Genomic DNA, 19922 nt, shown 5'->3' with positions numbered 1-19922 from the left:
CACCAGCACCTTCAGCCCAGAGCTCTGGCCCGAGACGCCACCACCCGCATCCCCGTGTGGACATCACCCAAGTCTCGCTGGCCTGCACCAGCTCTGAAACCAAAGATCCCTCAACACCCCTTGTCTGCTGGCTCTTCCATCTTCTCCCCGTGGAGGGACCACTCCCTGTCCCCCCAGCATGAAAACACGACCGTCTCCAACAACCCAGGGTTTTACAGTGAGGCAGGCAGGCAGACACCAGAGGGCGGTTCCCCATGCTCTCAAGAACTCCAGTATTACCAGTCATATGATTCAAGGGTTTATTAAGTCATACATGCAAAACATACTGCTAATCGCGTTAGCAAAAGATCAATGTAAAAACACTCCACAATTCTGCAACTGTCAATTTAAAAAATTTTGTTCTAGTGGTTGAAAGGTCCAAGCTCGTATTCTTGCCAGTGGGTAAGTTGTACAGAACTTCGTTAGCACGAGCACAGGGTTGGCGGAACCTCAGACCCCAAGGAACATTGTTAGGGCAAGGACAGGAAGCGTGTGCACGCGGTGAGGCAGAGGGGTCAGTGTCGCTACTCACGGGGCAGTGTCGGTCATCTGGCCAGTGACGCTGAGGCTTACAGTTGAGGAATATCTGAAGTATCTTAAAAACCATAAAGCTGCAACACGTGATTTTTATAACCTAGTTACTAGAAAACTAAGGAAAGCACTTATTAGCTTTGAATAAAGCAACATGAAAACAGGAGTGCACTTTTACTAACCTACAAAAAAATTTTCTAATGCATATTCAGAAAGATTTTATAATACAAGGAGGCATATTGCTCATTAAGAATGAGTTCTATAAGAAAAGCACTTACTAAGTTAGCAACTATGAGGATGACCAGGTCAGAGATGATTAAATGCCCAATTTCAGAAGGGGTGGGCAGGTTTAAGGAAAAGCTTAAGAAAACACTCACTGATAATACCGACCTTTCTTCATCTACCGCATTTGACAGAAATTAACCTTTTAAAACTTTTACCCGTGATGCTTTTAATAGTTTTAATGATTACGTGTACAGTGTAGTGTAAATTAATCTCCACATTTTGTCAAAATACTGTCTCCATTCTTTGATCACAAGTATTCCACACACTCCACCCCAGGGCACCCACGGACAGAGCAGAACACTCCATCACAGGGAGCACGGGGTAAGAGTTCTGTTCAGAATCTCACAAAAGCTAAAACACGAACTCGTTTTTAAAAATCTCACTACAAAATCAAAAAGACCGATCCAAAGAGTGAGCTGCTGGCTCGTGCGCTCTGACGTACAGTACAGCGTTAGGGAGTGAACGTGGGCCGCTGTCATGACTCGTTACTGCGGCGTTTCAGCAAGGAGGCTGTGCGCGCTCTTCTCGCCTGAAACTCGCCAGCGAGGCTCTGCACCTCCCACCTCCAAAGCTACAGTCTCTTCCAGACCAAGGTCTTTCCACAGCGTAGTGCGTAGTGTTCTCAGCCCAACAATGCAACTTAGTGCACAGGGTATTTTGGCAACTCTGAGCAAGAATAGGGGCTTTGAAAAATAAGGCTTTAAGGAAGCTTGTCATTTTAGGGCTGAACTTTAATAGAATGTGAAAAGTTTGAACTCTTACACTTTAAACAAACAAAACCTAGAAATTACTGATTGGTTCAAAACGGTTTTATGGAAAAACTAATCTGTAACAAAAACTTGGCATTGAGTGCGAAGACTCCACCGTTTGAGCAAAGCAAACAAAGGGTCCTGGGGGCAGACGGTGGGGGGCCGACGTTCACAAGAGCAGGCACTTCCTCTTCCGCTTCTTGACGGGGGGTGGGCAGAGAACAGCCCGGATCGCCTCATCAAACACTGTCTTGAGGCCCCGCTGCGTGAGCGCCGAGCACTCCAGGTATTTGACGGCACCTGTGGGAAACACAGCCTCACCCTCAGATCGGGGCGCAGTGGCGCCCCCTCCCTGACCTGAGCACAGAGGGCCCTGCTTGGCCCAGTCGGTCCGGAAGGCAGGCCAGACCCCGGCGCCACTGCCCCAGGTGGGCTCCAGCCTCCACCACAAAAATAAAAGCGGGGAAAGCATCTGTGACAATGGGGGTCTCATACCGATCTCCTTGGCCATGGCCAAGCCCTGCGGGTAGGTGATGGGCGTCAGCTTCTTCTCCTTCAGCTTCTCGATCGTGTCTTTATCGTCCCTCAGGTCAAGTTTCGTCCCCACCAGGATGATGGGTGTGTTGGGACAGTGGTGTCGCACTTCAGGGTACCACTAGGAGCCGAGACAGGACCCAGTCACCACTCTCCTTTAGGAACCCGCTCGTCTGAACTACACCGCATGGGGCCCACCTGTGCTCACCACCTGCTCCATCACCACGCCCCCTCCGCCTGGCTCACCCCTCTAGAATCACTGCCTGGCTGTGGCATGAAGAGCAGCCTAGGCCTCGGGACCCCCCCTGGACAGCTCTACTCAGTGAGAGAGCGAGCGAGAGCGGGGAGGACCGCCCCCAGCCACCTGGTTTCTGGTAAAACAGGCGGAGTTCCTAAGCCATCACAAAATCCCCCTGCATCCAAAGGATGAGCACACAACTATCCCAACCCAGGCCTCAGCTCTGCCACTATGACCCCCACCAGACACGCCCCTAGGCCCAACTGAAGGGCCTCACACCTCCCAGCTTCACTCAGTTCATAAAACATGCCCGAGTATGAAGTATGGACATTACTTTTATTACACCAACTCCAAGTGCTTCATTATTTTCACTAGGAACACAGCACCTCTGAATCAGACCCTGAATCTTCAGCACACAGCGTGCTCAAGGCATACACCTAAAAAACCTATTACCTATATCAAAATCTGCCTAAGCAGTAGAAATAAGTAACTGAAAGTTTCTATCAGTAAATGGTATTTTACTTTTTAATACTTCTTCCCAAGACTGACATTATGTAACTGAATATTTTCCTAAAAAATCCCACTTACCTTTGCACGAACATTTTCAAATGATGCAGGACTCACGAGAGAAAAGCAAATTAAGAATACATCCTATAAAAATAAAACACAAGGAGCTGTTGGGGAGAGTCCACAGCGAGGAAAGCGCTTTGTTTCTCAGCGCAGCTGGGGGCGGACCACGAGCCCAGGGCAACGCGGCGCACGGCGGCCTGCTCCCGACACCCCCCAGCGCAGCCAGCCGCCCAGACCAGACCCAGCGCGCAAAGGGCCCGTCAGGGGAGAAGGGGAGTGGGGGAGAGGGGGAGAGAATACGGTCAGCTACTCAGGCTCCAGGAGGCCTCTGTCCCACCCTTCCCACTCCCACCGGAATTAGCGTGACGCTCAGTTCCTGCACAGGGACAAGGTCAAGTGTCAGGGTCCCACACCAATACTATTAAAACGTTACTACAAATGGTCCCTTTTTCACTAAGCTCCCTACCACAATGTTAAGTACATTTTCACAAGGTCACAGGGTTCCAGTTAAACTGCTTCTTACGAACTGCCATCCACCCTGGCACCAAGGCCGGGCGCCCCTCGGGCAGGAGGACAGTCTGGGGCGGAGGCGGCATCTCGCTGGCAGTCAGGGCTCCTGAGGCCAAGCATGGCCTCTGGAGAACCTGCAGTGAATCGTGGAAGGGCCTAAACTTGGGGACGATCCTGGTGCTCCAATGCTCAGCACTCCATACTCCCACTGTGGGGGGCGCGGGTCTGATCCCCGGTCAGGGAACGAAGACCCCGCACGTCACGTGGCATGGCTCCCCAAAAAGTGAAATTTAAGTATCTCCCTAAATGCCTAAGAGTTTCTAGGATGCCCGGTTTATGAAACATTGCCCTGGAAAACCATGCTACGTGGTGAATGGACACAGTGCCCGCCAACACCTGTTCATCCAGTTGATCTCTCGCACCTGAAAGGGAAGGAAGAGCACCCACAAGAGCTGCTCGTCAACAACACGAAAGGCCAGCGCATGCACGAGTGTGTCCGAGAGTCCCCGCCACCCGGGCTGATCACGACACCCCCAAGCAGGACGGTAAGCTCCCCAGCACGCAGCCGCGCCCCACAGGCCCCGCACCGGACACCAAAGCGGGAGGAAGGAAGGAGCGCCCGCATGGGTGAGTCCTGCTCCCGCCAAGCGCTGGGGCTGGGTGAGCCGCAGCGGGGGCCTCCGCACCCCTTCCCCGGAGGGGGCCCTGCTCAACACCCCACCTGGCCCTCAGGAGGGGCAGGAGGCAGTTCCCAGACTGCTGGACTGCAACCAGAAGGCAGGCTGTCCCGCAAACCCCCCACCTTGAGTAGATCAAACAAAGCACTCAAGGAGTGTGAGGCTCAACAAGAAATCCTAGGAAAACTAAGTGAACCGAGAGAAGAGATAAAGCTTGAAGTCGATCGAAAGTTTTACATACGGCAATCGGCTTCTCTTTGCCCCTGGAAGGTATTTCCTTACCATACGTTTCTCCAACCTAGTAATGCACGAGAACTTTGTTTGAGTTTAGTAAAAAGCGAGAAGAAAGCCAATATAACCCGCTACCTATTCTTCATCCAAATCCTGTCTCGACCCTCCCAAGGGACCTAAAGCACATGCTGATGCACAGCACCCGTGAGGCCAGGCGCCGCTGAATCGCTTCGTCGCCCTGGCCCACGGGGCACAAGGTGCTCGGGAAGGTCAGAGACGGGGAGACCCAGGACAGGAAATCCTGGGTGGGGGACACACCGAGAGGCTCCTTCCCCACAGAACCGGCACGGTGCCCACCAAGCCCCAGCTTCTGCTCAGTGTGAAAGGGGCATCCTTCCCTCAACAAGGGCGCCCGAGAGTGACTGCACACCCTCCAAGCTCCCAGGCCAGGTTCTCGGACACGAGCCCAGCTGAAGCCAGCAGAAGTGCCCATCTGTACAGCAGGCCTCCCAGCCGGGACACTGTTCCAGAAGGTGGCCGGGTCTGAGGGATGCGACCTCGCAGGGTGCAGCTTGAATCCAGGGACCTGCTCTGCTGAAAGAACAGCGCTGCTGTCCTGAGCACATGGCGGGCCCACCCGGAAGCGACCGCACTGCCGTGTTTATCACCAGCTTTCAACTCACTCCTCTGTTCCCGTAGAAACGCAAAGACTTGCTCTCCAGCAACAAAGAACCTGGAATTCTCGAATCAAAAGAAAGGCAACTGAGACAACTATTATAATTTCATCTCCCCCACTCTTCTCAGATTTACAATCTAGAGCGAACGTTAGTTTCTCTCACTACCCTCATTTACTCTACAGGCTCTTTCGGAAGCCTGGTCCTCGCAAAGCCTGGACGTGACGCCAAAGCTTCGCAATGACGCGGGTACTCACGGGGTCGGCTCCAACTACTCGGCATCAAAACACCCTCTGCCACATCTGCCCTACCCTCTCCCACTCTTCAGAACATCTTTCTGATGGAGAGATGCCTTCCGTCCTACATTAGTTAACACGATGCCATCCGCCTGCTCCTTCCTCCTTCCTTTTTCTGCCTGCAGCCCAAACACGGCTGGAAGAAAGCCCAGCGCTTCAGACTACTAAGGCTCAAGTGTCCCGCTGGCCCTTCCGAGTGGGTCAGGGCAGACTCGAGGATGAGCCAGAGACAGGCCTACAGGACGAACAGCCAAACCAGAGACCAGGGGTCATTTAGTACCAAATTCAGAGGTTTCTCTTTGCCAAGACTAAATCCAGTGCCAGGCTGCCACTTCCAGCCAGCTGAGCTGGCCCTCAGCTCCCTCTGGCAGGACACCCAGCCCAAAGGAAGACCTTTCAGGCCCCAGTATCTAGCACTCAGGGGCTCCCCCTCAGTAACCAACACAACCTGCTCATCCTCCAAGGAGTCAGGCAGGCCAAGCTGTATCAACCAGCTGGGGGCTCGTCCCCCGCGCCTAAGCGAGGGGTCACACACTGCGATGCAGGCATCCACAGGAAGTGGCCCACCACCCTCCCGAGGTCCAAGTCCAGGCCCCAGGAGGACAACACCCGCTTGGCTTTCAGGCCGCACTCACCGAAGCTTGACTCCATCGGTCACTGATCTAGCGTGCTCAGCACACACAGTGCGAATCTTGCCAGATCACCTTGGACTCACTGCGACTGACTGCCTCCGAGAAAGAGGCCACACCCATCCCTGGACGCCCTGAGTCACAGAAGGCAGTTCTCCTTTCTCAGAAGTGACCTCCCACCTTCCAGATGGGATCCAGTTGATTGAGGATCCTACTCTACCCCTGGAGAAGGAAATGGCAACCACTCCATGGACGGAGGAGTCTGGCGGGCTACGTAGTCCATGTGGTCGCAAGAGTCAGACACAACTTAGCAACTAAGCAAGCCAAGCGGCCTACTCTACCACTCAATGCAAATCCCACTGAAATCTGGACTCAGCAAGGAGCCACTTGGTATAAGTACTTTGCTAAATGTACTGAAGAATTCAAAGTTTTTTGGTGATTACTGGCTCATTTTTAACACATAATCACAGTTCACTTTTACTCACAGATTATCTGAAAAGCCAGCCAATTCAAGCCTCCCAGTTTATGGTTTTGATCTTTGCTGACCACTGTTCCCGGAACTCAGATAAAGAACAATCAGCAAAAATCTACAGCTCTAAGAAACTGTCCTTGACGATTCCTCTATCAGAAAAGTAAATGGGAAAGACGATGACTTCTGCTTAGAAACAGCCATATTTCAAACACGAGAAAACAAGCTTTGGGCAGGTAGACTAGAATGAATTCATTCTTTTCACTCACACTCACTCCTCAGAACAAAGGGATACTTCAATCAGTCTCGAGGTGGAGGCCGGCCCTCTGGGGGACGTCTCCCTGATCCTGAGCCCTCCTGGAGGCACCTGGGAACCAAGGGGGCCTCCGGCTCCGCCAGCACAGCTGCGCAAGCACAGGGAGGAGCCCAAGGCAGACACATGCCCGGGACTGTCCCAAGGGCTCCGCCTCACCAAGCCTGCAACGGAGCAGGGCAGGATTCAAGGTGGAGACACCCACCCTGACACAGCGCGGAGGGTGCGATCTGAAGCCCAAGAATTTGCTCAGCTGCCTCTGTGCAAACTTCCCCGTCCAGGTAGTCACAAAGTTGTCTTTAAAAGCACTTTTAACACAAAGGAGAGACATGTAACAAGAAGGAAATAGCACAAGTAAGACAACTGCTTATTTAGAGAAAACTGGCTTTGGACCACATGTCCACCAGCTTACTGGCCTAACTGTAAGCAGCCGGTAGAGAGACCAGCTAGTTAGCTGATGTGCAGGCAAGCCCAAGCTAGCGGCTGTCGGACTGGACACAGCAGACACGTTATAAAACTGAAACTTCCACTTACTTAAGAAGATTTAGGTTCTAAAGCTGCAAAAATATATTTTATAGAAAAACTATTAAATCAATAGGATTAGTCACTAACTTGATCTAAAGAAGCCTTCATCTTCACTGCTCAATTGCTTCTGTGGCACAGAACTGTCACAAAGCAAACTAATCTGGAAGCTAACTGCTCTTAAAATAGCTTTGCCAAAACCTAACAGCACCTATTTTGCATGGCTACGCCAAAATGGCACGGGAGAATGCACACTGCACACCACCAGAGCCAATACTGAGGACACGCAAAGCGCACAAACAAGCAGACGAAGCCCCGGTTCGCATCTAGGCAGATACTCACTACTGAAGTAGTTCAACGCTATTTGTTATTACTCGGATACCCAAAAGATGGCAATATAGGCAAATCGAGAGGTGGTATGAATTAATGAAACCGTGAGGACGTGTAAAGGACACTCTAAAATCATTCAGGCTCCTTACTGTCTGCGGGTAGGACAGGGGGCGTAATCGGTCATAATCTTCTTGTCCGGCTGTGTCCCACAAGCCCAGATTCACGGGTTTTCCATCCACCATGACATTGGCAGAGTAGTTGTCAAAGCTGCGGAACAGAGGGAAAACGGTTAACCTCCGGCCAAGGAGCCAGGCACCCCTGGGGCTGAGCGGGGCTGGGCAGGGCCGCGAGGGCGGACGGCCAGGCCAGAGGATGCCTGGCCCCGCCGGCAGGCGCGCAGTGGAGGGAAACGGGAGCTGGGGTGTGGGGGCACCACTGAGACACAAGCACGAGCTACTGAATTTAACCAGAACAGGTCTCTGTTGGCATCAGAAACCCGCCTGCCCATGATGAAGAGGACACTGAGGTCTCTCCCCAGGAAGAAATGCAAGTATCCAAACCCCAAGGGCTGGGTGTTCCGTGCACACGAGGGTCGCCCTCAGTTAGGGGCCCCCAGCAGGGCTGCACTGGCCGTGTTTCCAGAACAGCCCCTGCACCCCTGACCTGGGTGGAGGCTGGTCCCCAGCTGAGCCTTGGTAATCCACCCTAAGACCTGTGTGCAGGGTTAACACAAAGCAAATCGGATCCGAGAAGCTATTGGGTAACGCTTTCAAAGTTTCACCATGGGTTTAAATTAATTTGAGGCTGCTACACACAAATGAATTACCTATAATAGGAGGAAGCCCAGAAAGCCTATAGGCTGACGGGGAGAAATAAGGAGGACATTAAAAAATTACGCTGAGTGCCATGGAGTAGTTCACGGACACCTGGGATTGCAAGGTGAACGGGGCACCTGCCGAGCAGAACGCAATGTATTAGCCTTTAAAGTCAGGTCCCAGAATTGATTTTCACATACTTAAGACTAAAGCTTAGGATCTTACTACACTGTGACAGCAAAGTCATGGTCTGAGTAGGTTCCAGTGTGATTTATACAAGTTCATGACCAAACCTGCTTTCATACAGAAAAGGATGTATGAAAAAACATGCTGTACTTCCACTTCAGTGAGAAGAGGAAATATTATTCAGTAAGTGGTACAAAAATGGGGTAAGAACCTGAAAAAAGCATCAGGTGCTTGCCTCTCGCCACCAAAAAATAAACTCCAGGTGAATGAAAGATAAAGACTAGAGCGAGAAAACCTTGAGGGGAGGGGAAACTAGGCAATATTTTTTAGTAAGACATTAAACTCAGGGAAGAGGGAGAAATGGCATATTTATATAAAAATGCAGAGAATATTATGAGTTCAAAGACAAGTGAGAGACAGAGGGATAAGTATTTTTCACACACAGAAGTTCCATCAGTACAGAGAATTTCCAGTGGGACAATAAGCAAGGGATTTTGACCGGCAATTCACACAAGATTACGCATGGACAGGAAACACGAGGTTTCAACCTCACCGGTGACCAGAAATGCAAATAACGCGGGCACTGTTTTCAGCCCACGTTCACCACAGTGGTAGGAAAGGGCTGTTTCCGTCACCGCTGCTCAGAGTGACAGCATTTGGAATAGCAACCGTGCAGCATCTCCTGAAGCTTAAAACATCCCACTCCTTCTGATTCGCCGCAGTTCCTCCAACAATCACGTGTGCACAAAGACGTGGGCAACGATGTGTGCACAGCACTGTTTGCAAGTGACTGGAGTCGGGCCCACCACAGGACCTCCGAGTCATCTACAGCTCTACCTACATGTGGAGACGAGGGAAGTCCTGCCACAAATTCTGGACAGTTTGATTCCACTTACACCCACACACACAGGACGCTTAGGCTGAGTGCGGTGCTGAGGTGGGCACCGTGCAAACGGAGCGCCTCTGCCCCAGCGGGCGGTGAGGATCCCGGCCCCGGCCCGGGCACAGCCTGGAAGCTCCCTGGCGACTATCAGCAGAGAGGCCCTTTTCCGTCCCCACCGAGTCTGCTGCCAAAAAGGGACCCGGCAGCTCAGCAGCTGGTCCTCCCATCCGCCCCCCCAGCCTACACCCCCCCCACAGCCACACCCCACACACACCCTGGTTTCAATTCCAAAGCCCAAAAGTCAACAATGACATGTAACCGTTGGACTGCTCGCCAGCAAAGGCCAATTAAACCATAAAAGACCCTTTGTTCCAGTTCCTTGACCCTTTACACAGAAAGCCACTTATCTGAAACTCTTACACTATCCAGTCTCTGAACTTCAAAGGTAGTTTAACTTTCATTTCCTAAAATCTGAAAATCAATTAGGAAAGCTGTGTGCTTTGTCATCATGCAGAAACTATATTAAAAAAAGATAAAGTTATTTCTTAAAAGTTCAAATACCTTATAATTAGACCTCAATGATTGAGAGGAAAATAACCACCCCTCTTCACTTAAGGATTTAGAAAGGCAGAGCAGAAAGGTCAATGGAATCCAAAAAAAAAACACCACACATATCACTGACAAGTTAATCCTGGGTTAACTCAGGATACTTACACAGTGGGGATATATTCTCCAGGAAATGCATTGGTAGTGTAACTGATCAGGAGGCAAGTCTTACCCACAGCTCTATAGAGACAGGAAAAAAAAAAATGATGTTAAGTTCCTTAGTCAACATAAGTGCAATCTGAGCTTTCATTATTCAGTGAAAATAACTTACAGAAAAATCAGGACGTATACATCAAATACCAAAACATTAAAGAAGACAGTTTCTAAGACCTTTTACTAAATACTATTTTTATCCTGACATGTAAAGCAAACAAACTACAATTACTCAGAAGGGCAGCGTCTGGAGGCTTCGCATTGTTTTCAGTTCTAGGTGTTTGCACTGGTTGTCGAGAAAACAGTTGTTGGTAAGCACAAGGTTCAAGAGGAACGGTGTTTTTAAACTGGAAGTCTTGGGATTTCCCTGGTGGTCCAGTGGCTAAGACTCAGTGCTGCCCCTGCGCAGGGCCTGGGTTCGACCCCTGGTGAGAGAACTAGATCCCAGGTGCTGCACCCACGAGTTCACATGCCACAACTAAAGATGCTGCGGGCCGAAACGAAGACCTGGTACAGCCAAATAAATCAATAAAAAATAAATAAAATGAAAAAGTAAACAAGTCTCTTCTGCGAACACCTCTAGAAGGCTTTCATCAAGAATCTGCAAATCGGGAGGTGGGAGGGGGGTTCAGAATTGGGAACACGTGTACACCCGTGGTGCGTTCATGTTGATGTATGGCAAAACCAATACAATATTGTAAAGTAATTAGCCTCTAGTTAAAATAAATTTAATTTAAAAAAAGAATCTGCAAATCTACCCTCAAGTTATTCCGATGAATACTAACATGCAGACAGACACGGCTCTCCTCTCAAACGTCCATCCACTGTTGCAGCCTGCTGCCTCTGAGGGGCGGCTCAAACCCCGCCGCCTCCCTCAAGCCTTCCCCCTGGCCGGCCGAGAGGCCAGGTCTCTAAAGAGAGCGCTTAGTCACCCATACCACACACCACTGCCTGCTAATTCATCTGCATTCCTGTGCCTCCTCCCCACCCCCACCCTCAAATCTCACCATAAACTTTTGGAGCAAGCAGTTAACACACTATGTTCCAGACAGATTAATGAAGGGCTCAGGGACGGTGGAGTAAATCTCCCAAACAGCTGTGCAAAGAACTAGCAGAGAAAAGCGTAGGAACACAGGAGGGCCTCCCACACACAGCTGCAAGCCGGCACAGGATACCAGGGAGGTGAGGAAAGGCTCCCAAACACTTGAGAGGGGTATCCCCTGGTCAGGAAGACCCTCTGAAGGCGGAAACGGCACCCCACTCCAGTATCCTTGCCTGGGAAATCCCATGGACAGAGGAACCTGGCGGGCTACAGTCCATAGGGGTCACAAAAGAGTAGGAATTAGCAATTGACCAACAAAACCACCTAAACGTAAAGTTGATCACTGCACCATTAGCCAACAGGTGCGTGCATGCCAAGTTGCTCGGTCGTGTCCGACTCTTGCGACCCCATGGACTGTAGGCCACCAGGCTTCTCGATCCATGGGATTGTCCAGGCAAGAATACTAGAGTGGGTGGCCATGCCCTCCTCCAGAAGATCTTCCAGACCCAGGGATCAAACCCGTCGGCTCCTGCATTGCAGGCGGATTCTTTACCACTGAGCCACTGCAGATACCTAGCAGACACACAGCCTCCAAATTGTACAGCACTCCCACGGTGGCCTTGGGGCCTTCTCAGAGTCCCTGGCCTCACTGACCAAACAAGAGCTCCTCACAGGCCCGGCTCCCTGCGCGCCCCTGCGGCTCACCAAGGCCACGGGACGCTCTTGCGTGCTGGAGTCCCAAGGCTTTGCTGTTCGATCTCGACTACTATCAATTAGGACAACAATAAAGAAGTTAAGTGCTTTTCTATTTTCCTTACACTCTTAGCTTAAGGCAAAAACCTCTCAACAAGGGCAGGTTACAGGCCCAGGCGGTCCTGCCAATACTTGCTTCACTCATAACATTATTAAGGCTTAACAAAAGCTGGAACTCCCCCACCCCAAGACCTCACAGTCAAACATGACATCATCAGGGGCTGCTGTCCAACTCCTAAAGGCTTTCTAAACAGAAATGACTCACTGGGCATACATTTTGTTAAAAGCTTAGAATGTTAAAACAAATAAAAAAGAACCTGAATGAGATTCAAAGTCACTACCTGGATGTGTGACCCACAGGCAACTCTACCACTTACTGGCTGAATTTTTTAAGTTTCAACTTCCTTATGCCTTGGTTTTCTCAACTGTAAGATGAATGCGAAACTACCGACTTCATCCCAAAACTATGTGAGCACTGATTCAATTTCAGTCTACACCAACAAACTGCATGGTATGCCAGGAAGTATACTAGGTGCTAAAGATACTGTCATGGGGATCTCATGGGACTTAGGCAGTTTTAGTAAGCTAAAAAATGAAACACGTGTTCATTACGTAACATTTTAGATGTGATAAGTGTTGTTAAAGATGTTCTGGAAAGGTACAGCACAGGGATCTAACCTTGTCTTGGAGGCAGAGGAGGCTGCAACATCACTGAGGCTGATGAGTGGGACACGGAAGGAAGAACATTCTAGGCAAAAGCACAGCATGTAGGGAGGCCCAGACTGCAGGAAGGCCAGTAAAACTGAAGGATGAAGAAAGAAGGGGGAAGTGGCAGAGGGAACTTTGAAGAGGCTGTCATTTCTTCTCAAGACGTGGAACTTGATCCTACTTGGGAAGTGACAGAAGATTTGTAGTTGCCAAGAAATCATTAGATTTGCATTTTCAGAAGAAGCCTCTCTGGGCAGTGTGGGAAGAAGACTCAAGAAGCTGAGACTGGGGGCAGAAAACAAGGAAGCAGCTGTTGCTGTGTTCCAGGAACCGATGCTGTGGCCTGGACCACGGCGGGGGTTTTAGGGTGCAGAGGAGCGGGCTGTTCAGAGAGCTACCAGGACAGGAGGCAGGATAAACACAGCTCAGCCAGGGGCTACAGTGGCAGCTGAGGAAGAGAGCACACTTCAAGGCTATGAAGAGTGAATATCTTTTCAAAACTACAAGTGCTGTTGTGTAAAAATGTTAATAGTCATCACCTCTTAATGTCACAGGAAGCAGCTCTGAAGGTTTTAAATGCTGTGTTAAAAGCATCACAGTTTCACTTCTAGATCCCTCCTAAGGCTCTGGTATGTATGAGGAACAAAGCCATTACAAACACCAATTGTTTTAAATACGTCAAAATCTCCTTTCCTGAAACTTGATCTTCAGCTGAGGCTTCATCTTTTGAAAGGTTTAGCTGTAAAGGACCCCAAGGTACTGGTATCACCTGATAGTAATTGGAAATTTTATTACCAATCATCCTTTAGATATAAACATGCGTTCTCTAAGAAAATTAGTAAAGTATAAAGTTCTGACTTTTAAATAAGTACATGTCCAACTTTTGATTTAAATGTTTACTTAATTTTAAAAACAGAGAAAAAGAGAAAGAAAAGGGTTATTTACCTCCCATTAGTGTTTATTCAATCCTGTTAAACACACTCCACAAATAAATGCTACAAGCTACAGGCCACAGTCAACAGCAGCTCTAGACAGAGTCACGCTTCTTCCACAGGAAGAATGGGAGCGGTATCTGGTTAGTCTTTGACTTGACACTGCTGCGGAATTTCTGGAAGCTACTATTTACTTTGGAATTTCCAATTTTATACATACAACTGCTCAGTTGACTCACTTTTTAATCTTTCTTCCCCTCTTATTTTTTTCTTTTTAATCTGTGAAAAATGCTGTAACTCTGGAGAGGGAGCATGAATCTTATTTTACTTATTTGTGACAATCACAACTGCTACTAGCTCTTATACTGGCTAGAAAGTTGACCAAGTAGATAGAACATACTTATTTCCAGGTTCTAAGTGACAGCAAGTCACCACAGCATTTTAATCTAAGGGGAACTGAGTACATTTAAGCATGTAAAATCAATCAATCTGGAAACACTGGCAATTTCCTCCCATTAAAATAGGGATGGACGATCCCTGGTGGTCCAGTGGTTAGGACTTGGCTTCTACTGCCGGGTGGCACGAGTTCCATCCCTGATCCAGGAACTAAGATCGCCACATGCTGCCTGGAACAGCCAAAAAAAAAAAAAAAAAATCCAGGAAACTCAAAAACAAGAAGATTCTGCATTGCTTTAAAAAACACCCACTGGTCTCTCAGTAAGACAGAAAAACCAGATTTCTCCAATGACTACTGTAAACCTAAATAAGTAACCTGTATTGCTGCCTGAAAGTACCTAGATCTTTTCCCCCAGTTTTATTGAGGTGTAATTGACACACAGCACTATGTAAGTTTAAGGTGTTTAATTTCTATACATCAGGAACTGATTACCACAGTAGGTTAGTGAACGTCCATCATCTCTTAATGACCCAGCATGAAAGAAACAGAACATTTTTTCCTTTTGATGGAAACTCTTGGGATTTATTCTCTCAACAACTTTCGTCTATAAGGTACAGCACTGTTAACTATCATTTGCTGCATTTCATCCCCAGCACTTATTTGTAACAGGAAGTTCGTTCCTTCTCACCACCTTCTAATCCCGGGACCCCAAAGAATACCTAAGATCTTAAGAACAAATTAACAGAACAGGATGGATCATGGATTTTAAGTATCAAATATATAATATACTAACACTTATTGCATTAATGAAAGACCCTGAATGAAAGTCCTCGACTTATGCTGAGAAATGGGGTTTGGGGACTCTTAACACTAATCCTAAATGTATAATTACCCAGAGAGTAAGCTCAGAAACTGTATTAATTAATAGCACAATTTAGTGCTACCAAAACACAAAACCCTAGCTGCAATGCCCCTGACGTCCTGCCACCAACAGGAGACATCTCAACCAACTAACAGAAAGCCAGTCGTTATCACCACAGAGACTCCAAAAAGTTCAGATGCTGAACACTGAAGTTACTAGAACACTCAAAGCTGAAGATGTCGCCTCTCATAGAGCTTGAATCTGAAGCAGCCATTACTAGAGAATGTCCTAGAACCATCCAGCCTAACCCTGGGGTAGCTAAAGATGCAGAGTTCAAAATCAGGAATTCATATCTGTGTATTACCCCCATTCTCCTTCCAAAATCAACTTCTGTTATCAAATCCTCTTAAACTTATTGCCCCCAAATGGGAACAACTTCCCATGAGAAGAACAGAGCAAACTGTTGATTACAGAATCTAAGTGGTGGGTATGTGAGTGTTCAACGCATTATTATTCTTTCAACTCTTCCATGTTTGACATTTTTCATATTAAGAAGTTGGAGAAAACAGTCCCATCTGGTGATATGTGCTAACTGGCCTGGGAGCAGGATTCCTGGTAAAACACCCCCTTTACAGGAAGACTACAATTACAAGTTAGAGCTTCCTGGTGATGCAGAGGTGAGAAAGTACAAAGACACAGCTGACTAATGCCAAAGACAATATAAACAGTGGCTTTAAGGTTTCTCAAAACGGACTCCGGACACTCTTCCACTGAACCTAACCCCAAACATTTAGCTGGCATTGTCATCTGAAATTAAAAAAAAAAATTATAATACAATATAATTGTACCAACCAAGATCAAATACTAAACGTAAATTTGGGATAAAAACACACAAAGGCAATTCAAAAAGAGCTGAAACTCATGGATCATGCCACAGCTGCTTGTTCAATGAAGTGGGCAGGAGCCAGTAGTGTACATTCCTATCAAGATGACATCATGGAAGGCATTTATCAAGCTCAACTAAAAAAATTCCTGGATAGCAATGTCTAAATTAGACACTGCGCTGGATAGACCTCTAGCGCCATCTGGAATAAAATGGGGGGGGGGGGAGGGGTCAAGTCACTCACCCCCAGCCCCAAATTAAACAGTCAAAAAAAACCACAATTAAAAATTCATAAATATTTGAATATGAGATGCTGTCTCACCCAAGTAAAGCTGAGTGAAAACTGAGGGACAGAGGTCCCCCAAATTAGTCACAAAACCTGTGTTCAGAAGGACAGACTCAGGCTTCATGGAACAATGAACAGAATTAAAAAGTATCAAAACTTATCTCACATTTTATACTCAATACCAACTGAATTGCTGTACAGAAAATAATCCATTAGAAGAATATAGGCTAATTGGTGCTAATTATAATACAGTTAGGACACAGCCTTTAACCATAATTCCCAAGAACATTTTTAAAATAAGGAAGCTTGCAATTTGTGGAACCTCAACGAGTTTGCCTTCCCTGTTTAAACTGCCCCAATTGCCTGAAATTCCACAACATTAAGCAACTTCTTCCCCTCACAAAATTTAGACCTGCACTTTACAGCTTCAACAGTTTTTTAACAAAATATTCCTACAAGGAATATATTTTATTCAGACAAAAGCAGAAAAAAAATATTTTTGGTGGAAAAAGTACTATCTAGATTGTTCACTGAAGCAATATTTGCTCTATGTTCACCAATAATTTAAAGTATTGATAACACAGCTCAAGGTTTTTTTCATAAAGGTACCTTTCACTTCTAATGTCAACATCAATGTTCAAACACAGCATTGAAAACCTGGCAGAGAGGGTTTCCCCGGCAGCTCAGTGGTAAAGAACCTGCTTGCCAATGCAGAGGACTCGGTTCGATCCCTGGTCCGGGAAGATCCCACATGCTGCGCAGCACCCAAGCCCAAGCGCCACAACTACTGAGCCTGAGCTCGAGAGTCCAGGAGCCGCTACTGAAGCCCGAGCACCCCGACTGGAGAGTACTCCCCCCAAAACTAGGGAAAAGTCCTCACTGCAACAGAAGACCCAGCACAAACAAAAATAATTCTTTTTAAAAAACTGACAGAAAACTCAAGGCCACTGTGTTTTATGCCTAACACTCTCTTCACAGAGCACAGCAGTACCTCCAAGTGATAAAAACAGCAATAATAAAGAAATACTGACATCTGGCCCTCACTAAGCACTGGGGAGGGGCCAGGCGCCTGTGAGGCACTGACTTCCTATCCAGAACCTTGCTGAACCCTCACATTTCCCCCTGAGGCACCTCTCTTGGGGGATGTGCGATCTGCTCAGGGTTCCCCTCCAAGTGGTGAGGTGGGGATTTGATCCCACAGGAGGCATTCAACAAGTATTTGACCAGATAAACAGGCCGATGCAAACAGAGAGGCCCACAACCTGCACCTATGACTGAGTACACTGACTACACCCTGTGCTGGTATTTCTTGTGTTTTTAAATCTTTCAAAGATTATATTCTAGGGTTAGATCATGGATTATCAGCGAGTTGACTTTTTTAAAAACTGGCATGAATTACTGATCCTGCATTTTCTAACTTTTAAAGGAAGTCCGTGTCATTTACAATGTTCCTAAGACAATGACATATGCTATACTTCAGGAGCAGAAGGATCAAAACATCACTTAAATGAATTTAGTGATTTCACCCTTAAACCAATTAACTGAACATCCTCCCCACCCCCACCCCCGCAAAATTAAAGCTTTCTTTCAATGAGTTAAAAAAAGAACAAGCACCATACATATTTCTATGTAGAAACTTACAATTTCTGATTATCTTGACAGAAGCATGAAGTGTTAATAATCTTTCACATTTGTGAGCCTGACAAACCATACAGAGGGCATCTTTTAAAAAAAAAATCAGTTGTCTGATTGTGTTCAAGGATCTGAATTAGATACAGAAACAAGTTCAAATGTCTAATTTACAACCATCTCAAGAAACCGAGATCTGGTAACGTCATCCAGAAGCATAAAAGCACCATCGACCCTAATGACAAGTTTGGGGAACAGGGATTCCACAACTCTCTCTTCAACTTTACAAGACTCCAAATAGGTGCCAGTTGCATTCTGACTTTGTTGCAACTGGTAGTAACTCTTGGAGCCTCCTTGTTAACGCTCCTCTAACTCGAGCAATGCTGAGACGCACAATTTTGCTGGGATCACACTGAGATTCTTGTTTCAAGGGGAGAAAAAAAAACTGCATAAGACAAGTCTTGTCTTCCTCGAGGGCCTGGATCCACCACAGACAGTAATGAAAAGACATGCCTTGAGTCACAGGGCAGCCCGGCTCAGGGAGCCTGTTCTGCGACATCCCATACCTAATGCATGAAGCAGAGACCAAGTTTTTTTTTTTTTTTTAATGATCCCATCACGTTCAGAGAAAGGAACAGTCTTAATCACACCCAGTTCCTCGCAGCTAGAAATCCTAAAAGTTTCTCCACCTTAATAGCCAACAGTCACTTTTTAAATAATCAGAAAAGTGTCCAAGTACCAGCGGAAGGCACCCCCTGGTAAATCAGTTGAGGGTCCCCACACCAGCCCGTGCGTGCACAGACTCCTTCAATACGACCGACCAGAGACCGCCGGGACCCACGGAAGGTCTCAATGCAGCTCGAGAGGTTATTGGGAAAACCAAGAGAGGATTCTATTTTTTCTTTTCTTTTTTTTAAAGAAAGGCAACTCCCTGAACCCACCCAATCTTCAGGCAAATGAGGGTGGGTGGCGGCGCGGGCCGAGTTCTGCCGGGCGGTCAGCGGCCCGGGAGAAAGCGGGAGGGTGGAGTTCACTTTCCCTCCCGCCGCCGATCGCCGATTCCCTCCCTCCCCCACCGAAAAAAAAAGAGAGCGAGCCGGAACCAGGCCCGCGCCGCCGGGTCCTGAGGAGGGTGGCGGCTCGCGCCCCCCGCCCCGCGCCCCTGGCCCGGGAGAGGCCCGGCCGGGCCCCAGGCGAACCCGCGGCGCCCGCCCGCCCGCCCGCCGCCCGGCCCCAGCCCGCGGCACTCGACCCCCGGCCCGGCGCGCGCACTCACCCGTCTCCCACCACCACACACTTGATGGCCTGCATCTGGGCCGCTCGCTGGGCCGCGGCGGCGGCGGCGGCCGGGCGCTGAGGAGAAAGGCGGCGAGCTCGGGGAGAAGCGGGCGGGCGGGCGCGCGGCTGCGGGCGGCAGGGCGCGGGGTGCCGGGGCCGCTGTCCACGCCGCCTCGCCCTCCGCCGACGGAACGCCGGAGCCCAGCGGCAGCCACCACCCAAAGCTGGGGAAAACTGCAGAGAAACAGGAAATGGCCGCTCCACTCACATCCGGCCTCCCCTCCCCCGCGCCGGCGCCGCCGCTCCCAGGCTCCGGGGCGGGGCCGCTCCCGCCCGCGCGGCTCCCGGGCTCCTCTGGGCTTCGGGGGACGCTCGGGAACGTTCGGCAACGCTCGGCTCCGACCGCCGGCCGCGGGGCTCGGAGGGGTGGACCTGCCGCCATCTTTGTGCGCTCGGGTTACGGTCCTGGCCCCACCCCGCGCCACCTGCCCAGGTTCAAGCCCCAGGAGGACCCTGTCTCCCACGAGCCGGTTCTCCCAGCCCCTGACCATCTCTTGTGGGAGGCCATCTGAGGGGCGGTGAAAGTGTTAGTTGCTCAGTAGTGTCTGATCGTTTGCGACTCCACGGATAGTAGCCCGCCGGGCTCCTCTGTCCATGGGATTCTCCAGGCAAGAATACTGCAGTGGACAGCCATTCCCTTCTCCAGGGGATCTTCCTGACCCAGGGATTGAACCCGGGGGATCCTGCATTGCAGGCAGATTCTTTATTACCTGAGCCATCAGTGAATCAAATCCATTTATTATGTGATCCCTGTAACTTAGGTGATGACACGGTCCTAGAAAATTTGAGACCTAGTAATATAAAGAAGACCATACACCACGCCATTAGTCAAAGATAACTAAATTCATTAAG

General features: G+C 48.8%; 1 protein-coding gene across 2 annotated transcripts; it reads right to left on the bottom strand.

Moving 5' to 3' along the window:
• Window positions 1-285: 285 nt before the first annotated feature.
• Window positions 286-19255, bottom strand: RAC1 (Rac family small GTPase 1). 2 transcript variants are annotated; one of them, XM_070780227.1, is made up of 7 exons: window positions 19009-19255; window positions 10196-10267; window positions 7747-7864; window positions 4375-4431; window positions 2965-3027; window positions 2100-2259; window positions 286-1904 (listed from the first exon to the last, which is right to left on the bottom strand). In XM_070780227.1, the coding sequence occupies exons 1-7, from the start codon at window positions 19041-19043 to the stop codon at window positions 1774-1776; spliced, it is 636 nt and encodes a 211-aa protein (XP_070636328.1). In that variant the 5' UTR covers window positions 19044-19255; the 3' UTR covers window positions 286-1773. The 2 variants fall into 2 exon arrangements, with proteins under 2 accessions (XP_070636328.1, XP_070636327.1); XM_070780226.1 differs by lacking the exon at window positions 4375-4431.
• Window positions 19256-19922: the final 667 nt, after the last annotated feature.

This window comes from Bos indicus, chromosome 25, assembly GCF_029378745.1.
Source record: "Bos indicus isolate NIAB-ARS_2022 breed Sahiwal x Tharparkar chromosome 25, NIAB-ARS_B.indTharparkar_mat_pri_1.0, whole genome shotgun sequence".
Lineage (NCBI taxonomy): Eukaryota > Metazoa > Chordata > Mammalia > Artiodactyla > Bovidae > Bos > Bos indicus.
This window is presented reverse-complemented; position numbering and strand designations above follow the sequence as displayed.

Bases quoted from the DNA above. Each gene is read 5' to 3' on its own strand.
- RAC1 (XM_070780227.1), bottom strand. From the start codon at position 19,043: ATGCAGGCCATCAAGTGTGTGGTGGTGGGAGACGG. The intron at 10,268-19,008 runs GTGAGTGCGCGC...CTGTCTCTATAG, and splicing joins TGTGTGGTGGTGGGAGACGG to AGCTGTGGGTAAGACTTGCC. The intron at 4,432-7,746 runs GTAAGGAGCCTG...GTGCATTACTAG, and splicing joins CCCTGTCCTACCCGCAGACA to GTTGGAGAAACGTATGGTAA.